Source organism: Rhamphochromis longiceps, linkage group LG15 (assembly GCF_057381845.1).
Source record: "Rhamphochromis longiceps isolate RC_006_pf linkage group LG15, R_longiceps_female_GT1.1, whole genome shotgun sequence".
In the NCBI taxonomy this organism is placed as follows: Eukaryota; Metazoa; Chordata; class Actinopteri; order Cichliformes; family Cichlidae; genus Rhamphochromis; species Rhamphochromis longiceps.
Genome location: NC_140571.1, coordinates 44318739 through 44334074, shown reverse-complemented (window position 1 = coordinate 44334074; position 15336 = coordinate 44318739). Strand labels below are relative to the sequence as shown.

The following is a 15336-nucleotide window of genomic DNA, read 5'->3' as shown; positions in this document are numbered from 1 at the left end:
CGAAGGTCCCGAAGCTTCAGTAGTTGCAAATACATTACAAATTTGTTTAATATGTGCGTTGAAGGACATATCTTGGTCAAAAATGACTCCAAGGTTCCTCACAGCGTTACTGGAGGCCAAGGTAATGCCATCCAGAGTACGCATCTGGTTAGATACCATATTTCTAAGATTTTCAGGGCCGAGTACAATAACCTCAGTTTGATCTGAATTAAGAAGCAGAAAGTTAGCGGCCATCCAGGTCTTTATGTCTTTAAGACATTCCTGCAGTTTAACTCATTGGTGTGTGTTATCTGGCTTCATGGACAGATAGAGCTGGGTGTCATCAGCATAGCAGTGTAAATGTATGCTATGTCTTCTAATGATGCTGCCTAAGGGAAGCATGTATAATGTAAACAGAATTGGTCCTAGCACTGAACCCTGTGGAACTCCATAATTAACCTCAGTGTGTGAAGAGGACTCTCCATTTACATGCACAAACTGGAGTCTATTAAATAGATATGATACAAACCACTGCAGCATGCTCTTATCCCTCTAATAGAAGATTATTGATTGATTATTGAGAAGATGCCATCAACCTCACCGTGCTTAGCTGATGGACCGGAGCATAAACCCAGCTGAGAGGAGAGAGTTGGATCTCTGGTCTGAAGATGTCTGATCATTATGCCGCTGGCTTTGTCTCCTTTCTTCTTCACTGCGTCAATGATACAGCGTGCCTTATCTGCTGTAACCCGGTTCTTCTCCATAATGCTCTCTTTCTCCAAATCATTAAACACACCTTCTGCAACCAGGGCCTCGAGGAGCTGTATGAGGATTTCTTTTGACACCCTCGACACAAACTCTGTCCGCATTTTCCCAAGCTTCTCCTCTACAGGAAGGAGACATAAACATGCATCACACTCAGAAATCTGCACACATTGAATATGAGCCACTGATCACTCACTCTTCAATATGAGTGAACTCTGGTAACATTTCTTAACTCCCCACATGTCCTAAATTTGTTTCCCTGTGATTTATTTACTGCTTCCTGACCAGTTGCTCAAAACTTCATAGCAACTTTAGAGTCAAGCATTTTCTGGTTAAAGTGAACAACTGTGAGGGGCCGAATAAGAAAAGACTGATTATTTTTAGACCTTAGACCTTTTATCATCATTGTGCGGTTTCTTGCACAGGGAAGTCAAAGGAGCTTGCAAAGAAAAGCGTCTGGACTTCTTTAAGTTGCTTGAAGACGTTTCACCTCTCATCCGAGAAGCTTCTTCAGTTCTAAGGTCATGTATAAACCTAGCGGGAGTTTCCCCCCACAGAGGGACAAAAGGACCCCCTGATGATCCTCTAATCGCCTGAGCCAAGGTGAGAAACTGGGTGTGGGTCCCAATCAGCCAGAGTTTCGGGTGTGTTCATTGTGAAACCTGGCCCCACCTTATCATGCGAATTCCTGAGGTCAGATGGCCCAGGATGTGAGTGGGCGTTAAGGCGTCTGGGAAGGATCTCAAAACTGGATTATAGATGGCAGAGAGTTGGTGTCGTAAACCCCGCCTCTGTTCAAAGATGGTCGCTCACAGTGGACATAGATGGCTTCTTTCACTCCTCTTTCAAACCATCTGTCCTCTCTGTCCAAAATGTGAACATTGGCATCCTCGAAAGAGTGTCCTTTATCCTTAAGATGCAGATGGACTGCTGAGTCTTGTCCTGTGGAGGTGGCTCTTCTGTGTTCTTCTGTTCTTCTTCTGTGCCACCATCTTTGACCGTAGAACTGAAGAAGCTTCTCGGATGAGAGGTGAAAGGTCTTCAAGCAACTTAAAGAAGTCCAGATGCTTTTCTTTGCAAGCTCCTTTGACTACGATGACCTGGATGACTGAGAACCTTCAGAGACATCTTGCACAGGGAAATTAGGTAGCTGGAACACAAAGCGCTTTTCTAGTCCCTAAGGACCCCAAAGCGCTTCACACTACATTCAGTCATTCACCCATTCACACACTGGTGATGGCAGCTACATTGTAGCCACAGCTGCCCTGGGGCGCACTGACAGAGGCGAGGCTGCCGGACACTGGCGCCACCGGGCCCTCTGACCACCACCAGTAGGCAAACATGGGGTTAGTATCTTGCCCAAGGATATTTGGCATCTATACATATATGTGAGTAAACTATATACATGGTGTATGTGTAGAAACATTGAAACAGAAACTTTGTGGGGCTGTATACAAGGGCAGTTATATAATATAATAAATAAATAAGGGTGGAGGGGCTATGGTCATTTAGGGTGGGGATGGTAATTCCACTGAGACCAAAATATTGTATATGGGATGGCAGCAAAATAGTTGATCAATAGCAAAATATAGAAGAAAAACACACAGTTTAAATTCTGACAACGTCTCAAGAGTAAAGAGCTTTCTGTGAAAGGCTGGATTTTAGGTTGTAGTTATATTAATGGAGCAGATTCAAACTCACAATGAGCAGCTACCTGAACGCTACTCCAACAGAGATCAGTTATCTTGTTAATAATTTTGCCTCCTCACTATGTACAACTCTGGATACTGTAGCTCCTGTGAAAACGAAGGCCTCTAATCAGAAGTACCTGACTCCGTGGTATAATTCTCAAACACGTAGCCTAAAGCAGATGACTCGTAAGCTGGAGAGGAAACGGCGTGTCACAAATTTAGAGGATCATCATTTAGCCTGGAGAAATAGTTTGCTGCTTTATAAGAAAGCCCTCCGCAAAGCCAGAACATCTTACTATTCATCACTGATTGAAGAAAATAAGAACAACCCCAGGTTTCTCTTCAGCACTGTAGCCAGGCTGACAAACAGTCAGAGCTCTTTTGAGCCAACCATCCCTTTAACGCTAACTAGTAATGACTTCATGAACTTCTTCACAAATAAAATTTTAACCTTTAGAGAAAAATTCAAAATCATCTCACAGATGTAACATTATCTACACATACTTTCAGTACCATTGATATTCATTTATGTCATGATTCGGCTGTGTGGCAGGCAGGAAGTGGACCCAAAAGCAAGCTCACAGAGGCAGGAATGAACTCAAAACACAGCTTTTATTGCTGGAGGGAAACGGCGAAACAAACTGATAAGAAACTACACTGGGAAGCAACACACTAGCACACAGAGAAACACACGGCCATGAATGAGGGAGAATGCGACACCGAACAGAGGGAGACGCAGACATAAATAAACAGAGGTTTAACGAGAGAAGTGGGAGCACACGGGGAACACAGCAGACACAGATAATCGTAACGAGAAAGGGCAGGAGTGAACACAACATGACGCATACTGACGAGAGACTGTCAAAGTAAAACAGGAAGTACACAGAGGTTCAGACAGGAGGAGAGAGAGAGAGAGCACAGACATAACGGGCTGGGTAAAACATTGAATGAAACACAAGGAGGGGAGACGAGGGCTCACAGATACATAGGGCACACAGGGGGTAAAAGGCACAAGGGGAAATCAAATAAGGAACAACTGAACAGAGCAACCCAGGAACCATGGCCTAAATGAAGAACAAAATACAAGAATACATGAAAACTAAGAATGCTGGGCCAACATGGCCTAGGATCATGACATTTAGATGCTTTTTCTCCAATTGATCTTTCTGAGTTAACTTCAGTAATTACTTCCTCCAAACCATCAACGTGTCTTTTAGTGTCATGGCAAAAGGGATGAGCCGTGTGAGAAAAATAAAGGAGGATCCATGTTTAGAAGGGTTAAAGAAATCTGAGCTGGCAGCAAATACTTCATGAACGTGCACACTGTCCGTTGTTCAGCTGCCGTTTGTCTCTGAACTGAAGCTTCGGACATGCACACCTACAGTGGGGCAAAAAAGTATTTAGTCAGCCACCGATTGTGCAAGTTCCCCCACTTAAAATGATGACAGAGCTCAGTAATTTGCACCAGAGGTACACTTCAACTGTGAGAGACAGAATGTGAAAAAAAATCCATGAATCCACATGGTAGGATTTGTAAAGAATTTATTCGTAAATTAGGGTGGAAAATAAGTATTTGGTCACCTCAAACAAGGAAAATCTCTGGCTCTCACAGACCTGTAACGTCTTCTGTAAGAAGCTTTTCTGTCCCCCACTCGTTACCTGTATGAATGGCACCTGTTTGAACTCATCATCTGTATAAAAGACACCTGTCCACAGCCTCAAACAGTCAGACTCCAAACTCCGCCATGGCCAAGACCAAAGAGCTTTCGAAGGACACCAGGAAAAGTATTGTAGACCTGCACCAGACTGGGAAGAGTGAATCTACAATAGGCAAGCAGCTTGGTGTGAAAAAATCAACTGTGGGAGCAATCATCAGAAAATGGAAGACATACAAGACCACTGATAATCTCCCTCGATCTGGGGCTCCACGCAAGATCTCATCCCGTGGGGTCAAAATGATCATGAGAACGGTGAGCAAAGATCCCAGAACCACACGGGGGGACCTGGTGAATGACGTGCAGAGAGCTGGGACCAAAGTAACAAAGGTCACCATCAGTAACACACTACAACGGCAGGGAATCAAATCCCGCAGTGCCAGACGTGTTCCGCTGCTGAAGCCAGTGCATGTCCAGGCCCGTCTGAAGTTTGCCAGAGAGCACATGGATGATACAGCAGAGGATTGGGAGAATGTCATGTGGTCAGATGAAACCAAAGTAGAACTTTTTGGTATAAACTCAACTCGTCGTGTTTGGAGGAAGAAGAATACTGAGTTGCATCCCAAGAACACCATACCTACTGTGAAGCATGGGGGTGGAAACATCATGCTATGGGGCTGTTTTTCTGCCAAGGGGACAGGACGACTGATCCGTGTTAAGGACAGAATGAATGGGGCCATGTATCGTGAGATTTTGAGCCAAAACCTCCTTCCATCAGTGAGAACTTTGAAGATGAAACGAGGCTGGGTCTTCCAACATGACAATGATCCAAAACACACCGCCCGGGCAACAAAGGAGTGGCTCCGTAAGAAGCATTTGAAAGTCCTGGAGTGGCCTAGCCAGTCTCCAGACCTCAACCCCATAGAAAATCTGTGGCGGGAGTTGAAAGTCCGTGTTGCTCGGTGACAGCCCCAAAACATCACTGCTCTCGAGAAGATCTGCATGGAGGAATGGGCCAAAATACCAGCTACTGTGTGTGCAAACCTGGTAAAGACCTATAGTAAATGTTTGACCTCTGTTATTGCCAACAAAGGTTATGTTACACAGTATTGAGTTGTATTTTTGTTATTGACCAAACACTTATTTTCCACCCTGATTTACGAATAAATTCTTTACAAATCCTACCATGTGGATTCATGCATTTTTTTTTCACATTCTGTCTCTCACAGTTGAAGTGTACCTCTGGTGCAAATTACTGACCTCTGTCATCATTTTAAGTGGGGGAACTTGCACAATCGGTGGCTGACTAAATACTTTTTTGCCCCACTGTATGGTGCATTCAGGGGGCATAGGAAATCTCATACACAAACCTAACCCTGTTATACAATCCAAGTGCAGGCACTCATGGAGGTGCGAAGGAGGTTTATTGAAAAGTAAAACACAAGGTGAAAATGGCAAACGAGACTAAAGATAATCTGAACTGGGACAAACTAAACTACTAAACAGCAAACATGAACACGAACATGACGGAGGATGAATGGAGGCATAGGAAGGTGGACGGCAGGGAAAACACACGATGGATTCACAGGAGATTCATAGGAGAAAAACAGACAGACCAGTCACTAGAACGTGAGAAGACACGATTTAAATACATACAAATATATAAGTAAAACATTAACTCATGGTCTTATGAACGCTCTAGGTATTACAGGTACTGCACTACAGTGGTTTGTATCATATCTACCTAATAGACTCCAATTTGTGCATGTAAATGGAAAGTCTTCTTCACACACTGAAGTTAATTATGGAGTTCCACAGGGTTCAGTGTAGTGATGTTCGATTCGTGAACGAATCGTTCAATACTCGAGAATCACTTTACTGACTCGTGAATCATGATTTACAAGCTCAACTGACTCACTGACTCATCCCTGTTGCTATTAGCAAACTAATTCCATTAGTAGAAATATATCTAGCTTATAATTAAAATTGTGGGGGGAAAAACAACAGCCAGTTTCATAACAAAAGCATTTCTGCTCTGAACTGGAAGAAAATAGCTCCTCGGTTCAGAGTAGCATCGCGCTGCTAACATGCTAACAACACATTTGAGCTACTCACCCCCTCGCTTCCTGTGCTGAATCGTAAGCATAAGCGAATCACTCAGGACTCGCTCACCCCCTCCCTCCTGTGCTGAATCAAAGAGCGAACGAATCACTCAGGAGTCACTAACCCCCTCCCTCCTGTGCTGAATCATAGGCTGTGTCCCAATTCAGGGTCTGCACGATTGAAGTACGCATTTTAAGTGCGGTTACGTCACCGCCACGCGACGACGGCTGTCCCAATTCGAAGTGTACTTCAAATGCATACTCCAAATGTGCCGTCGATTTCCCCAAATATCAAGCGTGGTCCGGTGCACGCTTCGTGGTCCCATATATCCCACAATTCATAGCGCGGCGGTGGGTGTGGAGAATTTTGCCGCAAAATACGGCAGAAGGGAGCAGCCGAAGAAGTTTTTTTCCCCCCAAACTTTATTGAAATTATAAAGCGAACAGTCAGTCATTACAGTTCAGTTTGTACAGTAGACATACAAGGCAAATAAGAGTAACAATATACAGTACAATGAAATAAGAAGGATGAATAAATAAAGGAAAAAAAAAAAGGGGGGGGGGGGGGGTGACAGACTTCATAACAACTTTGTACTTGAAAGTTGTGACAGCTCATTCCTTAAACATTTCTGAATGAATTTCAATCAATGATAAACCTTTTTTATTGGAAGTTAATTTAAGAGAGTTTAAGTAATGTTTAATTTCAATCAAAAACAAATTAAATGATGGGGTTGAGTTTTGAAATTTACATTTATGTATATGGAATTTCCCTAATAAGATGGAGCGGCCGAAGAGTGAACTGTCAAAAGTGCTGAATATGACGTCACTTATTTATGTGCGAATGTTTAATAATTAAAGTCAGCCACAAACACAACAAGCTGAAAGTCAGTGATATATGTATATATATGTATATATATGTGTGTATGTATATATATGTGTGTATATATATATATATATGTGTGTGTATACATATATATATATATATATATATACTGTATATATATATATATATACTGTATATATATATATATATACTGTATATATATCAGTGGTAACAGTGGTCCCCGTGGTAATCGGAGCACTAGGTGCGGTGACTCCCAAGCTAGGCGAGTGGCTCCAGCAGATCCCGGGAACAACATCGGAGATCTCTGTCCAGAAGAGCGCAGTCCTGGGAACAGCTAAGATACTGCAGGACCCTCAAGCTCCCAGGCCTCTGGTAGAGGACCCGAGCTTGAAGGATAAACTGCCCGCAGGGGCGTGCTGGGTGTTTTTTTTTCCATAATAATCTGACAATACTATAGGGCGCCATTTTCGGGGTCTACGAATCGAAACAACATACTGTGTTGGAACAACGACTACAAGAAAGATGCTTAAAAGCAGCTCAAAAGAGAATGAACTGTATAGAGACCGATTTCGTTCAGAGGCGAAGCGGCGGTACTTGCAGAAAATAGCCTGCATTGGAAATGTGGACCCGTATGAAATACGGCCGTGGAGTAGAAACCCTGAAGACCAACCGCTATTGACGTAGCCTGACATATTTTCGTACCTTGTCTGTGGAGTCAGCGCCTACAAGTCGTCATTCAAACAAAGGTAAGTCAGCTCGAGTACTGCGAGTGAAATGCGTTTGATTTCCTTGCAAACATTCAGATTAGTGCAGCATAAATTCATTCATGAGGGGAAATTACAGTGAGAACATGTGGAGGCTGTTAGGTGAATAACATAGTGAGTTCAGTGCATTGATGAGACATTGTCCTGAAGGATTTAGTTATTCTTTATGGTTAAAGAAATTGCACTAATTTATTCATATTTATTATAAATAATCCTAATTATACATCTTGCTTCCATGTTTGTATCCTGTGTCACTAAAAATACATTTTAGTTTAGTTTTATACATTGATTAATGACCTGCAGAATCTCCTTATCATATTAAGTGATTCCTAATTGTCACTTTATGCTTTCTCCATCTTGAAAGTGATTACATCCTTGCATTACATACTTTAGGTTCATTTTCTGCAGGCAGGTTTCTGACAGAGAACAGGCAGATTTACACTATAACATGCAGCGTTCTATAGATGGACACATAAAGAAATGAAAAATTACACGTATGTGCTAACTTTCTAAACACTTTGTTACATTTATGATAAAGTAGATTAAACACATTTGTGTCGGCCTTGGCTCATAGTTCTTGTCTTTAAATGAACTTTGTCTGTGTGTGTTTCAGGTCCTGCACTCTCAAAGACTGAATGAACCAGCATTGCAGCCATGGGTCACTGTGAGCATCACAGGGAAGGTTGAAGACGCCCGCTGCACCTGCATGGACGGAGTCGTGGGGACCTGCAGCCACGTCACTGCTCTTCTGTTATGTAGAAGCAACAGTGCTGATCTGTGGCACAAGGACTGTTACAGATGAACCTGCATACTGGGTTTTGCTGAGTAATATGACCAAGATACAGCCAGAGGTTGGCCATAAGATAGACTTCTCCTCTTCAGCTGCCCAAAAAAAGGCTCTTGATCAAAACATAAACAGACCATCTGTAGTGACAGATATATATATATATATATATATATATATATATATATATATATATATATATAAAACACCCAGCACGCCCCTGCGGGCGGTTTATCCTTCAAGCTCGGGTCCTCTACCAGAGGCCTGGGAGCTTGAGGGTCCTGCGCAGTATCTTAGCTGTTCCCAGGACTGCGCTCTTCTGGACAGAGATCTCCGATGTTGTTCCCGGGATCTGCTGGAGCCACTCGCCTAGCTTGGGAGTCACCGCACCTAGTGCTCCGATTACCACGGGGACCACCGTTACCTTCACCCTCCACATCCTCTCGAGCTCTTCTCTGAGCCCTTGGTATTTCTCCAGCTTCTCGTGTTCCTTCTTCCTGATATTGCTGTCATTCGGAACCGCTACATCGATCACTACGGCCGTCTTCTTCTGTTTATCTACCACCACTATGTCCGGTTGGTTAGCCACCACCATTTTGTCCGTCTGTATCTGGAAGTCCCACAGGATCTTAGCTCGGTCATTCTCCACCACCCTTGGGGGCATCTCCCATTTTGACCTCGGGACTTCCAGGTTATACTCGGCACAGATGTTCCTGTACACTATGCCGGCCACTTGGTTATGGCGTTCCATGTATGCCTTGCCTGCTAGCATCTTGCACCCTGCTGTTATGTGCTGGATTGTCTCTGGGGCATCTTTACACAGCCTGCACCTGGGGTCTTGCCTGGTGTGATAGACCCCAGCCTCTATGGATCTTGTGCTCAGAGCTTGTTCTTGTGCTGCCATGATTAGTGCCTCTGTGCTGTCTTTCAGTCCAGCTTTGTCCAGCCACTGGTAGGATTTCTGGATATCAGCCACCCCCTCTATCTGCCGGTGGTACATACCGTGCAGGGGCCTGTCCTTCCATGATGGTTCCTCGTCTCCCTCCTCTTTCTTGGGTTTCTGCTGCCTGAGGTATTCACTGAGCACTCGGTCAATTGGGGCCATCTTCCCAATGTATTCTTGGATGTTCGTTGTCTCATCCTGGACTGTGGTGCTGACACTCACCAGTCCCCGGCCCCCTTCCTTCCGCTTAGCGTACAGCCTCAGGGTGCTGGACTTGGGGTGAAACCCTCCATGCATGGTAAGGAGCTTTCTTGTCTTTATGTCAGTGGCTTCTATCTCCTCCTTTGGCCAGCCTATTACCCCAGCAGGGTACCTGATCACGGGCAGGGCATAGGTGTTGATGGCCCGGATCTTGTTCTTACCATTCAGCTGACTCCTCAGGACTTGCCTGACCCTCTGCAGGTACTTGGTGGTTGCAGCTTTTCTAGCGGCCTCTTCATGGTTCCCATTCGCCTGCGGGATCCCCAGGTACTTGTAACTGTCCTCTATGTCTGCAATGTTGCCTTCTGGTAGTTCAATCCCCTCAGTTTTGACTACCTTCCCTCTCTTTGTTACCATCCGACTACACTTCTCCAGTCCGAACGACATTCCAATGTCATTGCTGTATAGCCTGGTAGTGTGGATCAGTGAATCGATGTCTCGTTCACTCTTGGCATACAGCTTGATGTCATCCATGTACAGGAGGTGGCTGACAACTGCTCCGTTCCGTAGTCGGTATCCGTAGCCAGTCTTGTTAATGATCTCACTGAGGGGGTTCAGGCCTATGCAGAACAGCAGTGGGGACAGAGCATCTCCTTGGTAGATCCCGCACTTGATGGTGACTTGTGCTATGGGCTTGGAGTTGGCCTCTAGTGTTGTACGCCACATCCCCATTGAGTTCCTGATGAAGGCTCTTAGGGTCCCATTGATCTTGTACAATTCTAGGCATTCCAGTATCCAGCTGTGGGGCATTGAGTCATAGGCCTTCTTGTAATCAATCCAGGCAGTGCACAGGTTGGTCAGTCTGGTCTTGCAGTCTCGGCTGACTGTTCTGTCTACCAGTAGCTGGTGTTTTGCGCCTCTGGTATTCTTGCCAATTCCTTTCTGTGTCCCGCTCATGTATTGACCCATGTGCCTGTTCATCTTAGCCGATATGATGCCTGACAGGAGCTTCCATGTAGTACTGAGGCAGGTTATTGGTCGGTAGTTGGAGGGGACCGGTCCCTTCTTGGGGTCCTTGGGGATCAGGACCGTCCGACCTTCGGTTAGCCATTCCGGGTGTCTCTCGTTAACTAGCAGCTGGTTCATTTGTGCTGCTAGACGCTCGTGGAGTGCAGTCAGCTTCTTCAGCCAGTAGGCGTGAACCATGTCGGGCCCTGGTGCTGTCCAACTCTTCATACTGGAGACCCTTTCTTGGATATCTGCCACTGTGATGGTTACTGGACCCTGTTCAGGGAGGTCGCTGTGGTCTGCCCTCAGATCCTCTAGCCACTGAGCATTGCCGTTATGGGTTGCATCCTTCTCCCATATGCTCTTCCAGTATTGCTCCGTCTCCAGCCTTGGTGGTGCTGTTCTCTTATTGTTCCCTTGCCACTGAGAGTACACCTTTGCTGGTTCTGTGGAGAACAGCTGGTTTATTCTCCTGCCTTCTATCTCTCTGGTGTACCTCCTCAAGCGGCTGGCCAAGGCTGTGAGTCTTTGCTTGGCAGTTTCCAAGGCCTCAGGTATGGACAGCTTGCTGTATTTCTTAGGCACCTTATTCGTCGCACCTTTCTGCAACTCCGTTAGTTGGCTAACCTCTCTCCGTGCTACTTTGATCTTGCCCTCTAGCCTCCTTCTCCATGGAGGGTACTGCCCCTTATGGCTGTTCAACTTGTAGCCAAGCATCTCACTGATCACTGCTGCCGTATTGTAGATCAGCTTGTTAGTGTCGGTAATCGTGGTTGTAGGTATTGCCCGTAGTGCTGCATTAACATCATCTAGCAGACCTTCTGAGGGTACTTCACGTAATCTTGGTAACCGGCTACGGGGGATCCAGGTTTCAAGCTTGGCCATGATCCTATTTTTCAGGTCAGTTCCTCTCGCACTCAACGATCCTTCTCCTATCACACTTGGGGCTATGTACCCAATCTCGGGTGGGGGTGATGATATCTCCCCCCTGACCTGGCGTCCTGACTCCTCCTTGCCGTAGCATTTGTGTTGTACCTCGTCAATCTCTAGCTGGGAGAGCAGTCCCTTCTTTCGAATGTTGGAACACTGAGCTACTAGTTGTTTCGCCGTCATTGTGGATGTTGGGTATCGAAGAATCCATAGGTCCCTCATCCTATTCATGTAGCCCCTTCCGCCGGGGTTACTTGCGTAGTAGCATTCCAACAACGCCCTGTTTTCGTCCCTTGCCCACCGATGCCTTCTTGTTCCAGTAGCCCACTTTTCGTCAGGGTGCCCTGGTTCCTCAACACCTGACGCGGACCTTGTTGATCCGGGCGACGTCCGAGCCGGCATGCCTTCATATTTATCTGTCTCGCTCATGTCTGCGGTAGGCTTGCTTAGCATAGGGGGTCTAGCCTTAGGACCCTTACTGGATACAGACGCCCCAGGCAGGAATCGAACTTGCGATCCTCTGTTCCAAAGGCGTGTAGTCTAACCACTACGCTATCCAGCTGCTATATATATATATATATGTATATATATATATATATGTATATATATATATATATTGGGTGAATGTGCAGTAGTAGCAGCAAGCAGGTGAATTCTGTACATTAATATGAATGGACATCTGACTATTTTACAGGATAGACAACATAAACATATTTAAAATTAAAGGAATTGAAATGCACATTGTGCCTTGGTTTAGAGTGTCTGGAAGAGAGTCCTGTCTCAGTCAATTATAGATGATGTGAGAGGGCAGGTGTGTGTGTTTAGGGCACGGATGGCTTGGGGATAGAAGCTCCTCTTGAGTCTCTCTGTCCTTGCCCGGAAGATGCGGAACCTTCTACCAGATTGCAGAAGTTGGAACAGTTTGTTGCCAGGATGGGACGGGTCCTTCAGTATCTGCGCTGCTCTAGTCCGGCATCTCCTGGTGTAGGTGTCCTGAAGCGGGGGGAGAGCAATCCTGCAGCAGCGTTCTGCTGTACGGATCACTCTCTGGAGAGCTTTTTGGTCCTTCACACAGCTGTTCCCAAACCACGATGTCATGTTCTGTGTGAGGATGCTCTCCACAGCGCCTGTATAGAAAATCCTGAGGATCTTTGGAGAGACCCTGAACTTCCTCAGTTGTCGTAGGTGATACAGGCGCTGCCTAGCCTTTTTGGTCTGGACCTGAATGTGGGCAGCCCATGTCAGGCCTGAGGAGATGTGGACACCAAGATACTTGAAGGACTGCACCCTCTCCACTGGAGCTCCATTGATGATAATGGGCTTGTAGTCTCTGTGCTGACCTCTTCTGAAGTCCACCACCAGCTCCTTGGTCTTGCTGACGTTCAGCTGGAGGTGGTTGTCCTGGCACCATGATGCCAGATTCTTCACTTCATCCATGTAGGCCGTCTCATCGTTGTTGGAGATGGCACCCAACACCACTGTGTCGTCAGCAAACTTCACAATGGTGTTGGAGCCATGGGTGGCCACAGTCTGAAGTGTAGAGGGAGTAGAGCAGTGGCGAGAGGACACATCCCTGAGGTGCTCCTCTGTTGATGGTGATGCTGTTAGAGACGCATCTACTAACTTGGTCTTAAACACCAAAAAGACCAAGGAGATCATTGTAGATTTCCGGAAGAGGGGTCATAACAACCATCTGCCTCTCTTCATTGGCAGTGAGGCGGTGGAGAGGGTGAGCAGTTTTAAATTCTTGGGGGTAACTGTGACCGAGGACCTGTCCTGGGGCAACCATATCACCTCAGTTGCACGGAAGGCCCAACAGCGCCTCTACTACCTGAGGAGACTGCGGAGCGCACACATTCCCAGATCTCTGATGTTGAACTTCTACAACTGTGCCATCAGCAGCGTTCTGACGTATGGATTTCTAGTGTGGTTCCCCAGCTGCACCAAGGTCGATCAGCAAGCACTCCAGCGGGTGGTGAAAGAAGCTGGCAGAATTATTGGAACAAGTCTGCCAGAGATCAGTAATATCTTCCCCACTCGCTGTCTGAGGAGGGTGCACAGTATCCTGCGGGACCAACATCACCCTGCGCGCCACCTTTTCCATCTGCTGCCCTCAGGGAGAAGGTACAGGTCTATACAGGCCAGAACATCCAGACTGGCCAACAGCCTGTATCCACAGGCTGTGAGGCTCCTGAACTCTCTGCCCCCCTCTCACGGACAATAACCATATCCAACTTCTTAATAGCAATGAACTGGTCTGCATTGGTGCATCATATCTTTATTCTCTTCCCCCTCCTGCCCCCCCCCTCTTTCTTAAATAGATAACTATCATATCTGATATCATATCTCACAGTACAATAATATTGAATGGGTTGCATTGTTGTATTTTGTCATGTTTCTCAGGTCTTTGTCTGAATTTCTACGAACATTATTGCTAAGGATTGTCTTATTGCATTGGAGTCACACTGGGTTAAATATGTACACTTGGGTTTTAAGGGGTATTTATTATTTTCTTCTTTTTTTGGGTTGTATGGAAGCCCCAAACGCAATTTCATTGTTCTTGACAGTGACAATAAATAAATACTATACTACTACTACTACTACCCACCCTCACCACCTGAGTTCTGCCAGTGAGGAAGTCCAACACCCATGCACACAGACGGCTGTTAAGTCCCAGATCCCTCAGCTTTGTGAACAGTCTGCAGGGCACTATTGTGTTAAACGCTGAACTGTAATCAACAAACAGCATTCGCACATAGTTACCCTGTTTCTTGTCCACGTGGCTGAGAGTGGTGTGTAGGACGTGGGCGATGGCATCCTCTGTGGATCTGTTGGATCTGTAGGCAAACTGCAGCGGATCTGTGGTGTCTGGGATGGAGGAGGAGATGATGTTCTTCAGCAGCCTCTCAAACACCTTCATTACTACCGAGGTCAGTGCAACTGGCTGGTAATCGTTCAGGGATGAGGGTTTGCTGTTCTTGGGCACAGGGATGATGGTGGATCTTTTGAAGCATGTGGGGACCACAGACTTCGCCAGGGACTCGTTGAAGATGTAAGTGAACACACCTGCTAGCTGGTCAGCACAGCAGCGCAGCAGACGGCCGGTGATGCCGTCTGGCCCCGCCGCTTTCCTTGTGTTCACTCTCCTCAGTGCCGCTCGGACGTCATGCTCCGCGATGCTGGTCACCGGTCTCTCGCTGATGACGTCACTGTCCTCGGTAGTCAGGCGGTAGATAGCATTAGCCGCCTGGCTAACCTCGAAACGGGCGTAGAACCGATTCAGCTCGTTGGTGAATGCAGAGTCAGCGTTGATCAGCGCAGTGTCCCTGGTTTTGTAGTCCGTAATGGTGCGTAGTCCGTGCCACATACTCCGTGTGTCGCCCTGGTGGAAGCGGGACTCCACACGTTCCCGGTACCGGCGTTTGGCATCTCTCACCGCACGCCGTATGAGGCCGCTTTGTAGGCGCTCATATCGCCAGTGGCGAGACCCGCGTTGTAGGAGGCGGTCCTGGCGTTCACTGCAGTGCGGATCGATCTGTCCATCCACGGTTTCTGGTTTGGGAATGTGGTGACTCTCGCAGTGGGGATAATCTCCTCCGCTAGCATATTGACGAAGCATACTGCTACTTCCGTAAACTCGTTGATGTCGACTGCGCATGCTCTGAACATG

The 15336-nt window shown here is 46.4% G+C and overlaps 1 protein-coding gene across 1 annotated transcript in view; it reads right to left on the bottom strand.

Moving 5' to 3' along the window:
* The window catches only part of LOC146653307 (protein NLRC3-like), a 44192-nt gene that overhangs the window by 15923 nt on the left and 12933 nt on the right, over positions 1-15336 (bottom strand). Inside the window, exon 3 of the mRNA XM_085382925.1 lies at positions 581-865. Coding sequence (XP_085239051.1) covers positions 581-865 — 285 coding nt within the window. The remainder of the gene's footprint in view (positions 1-580; positions 866-15336) is intronic.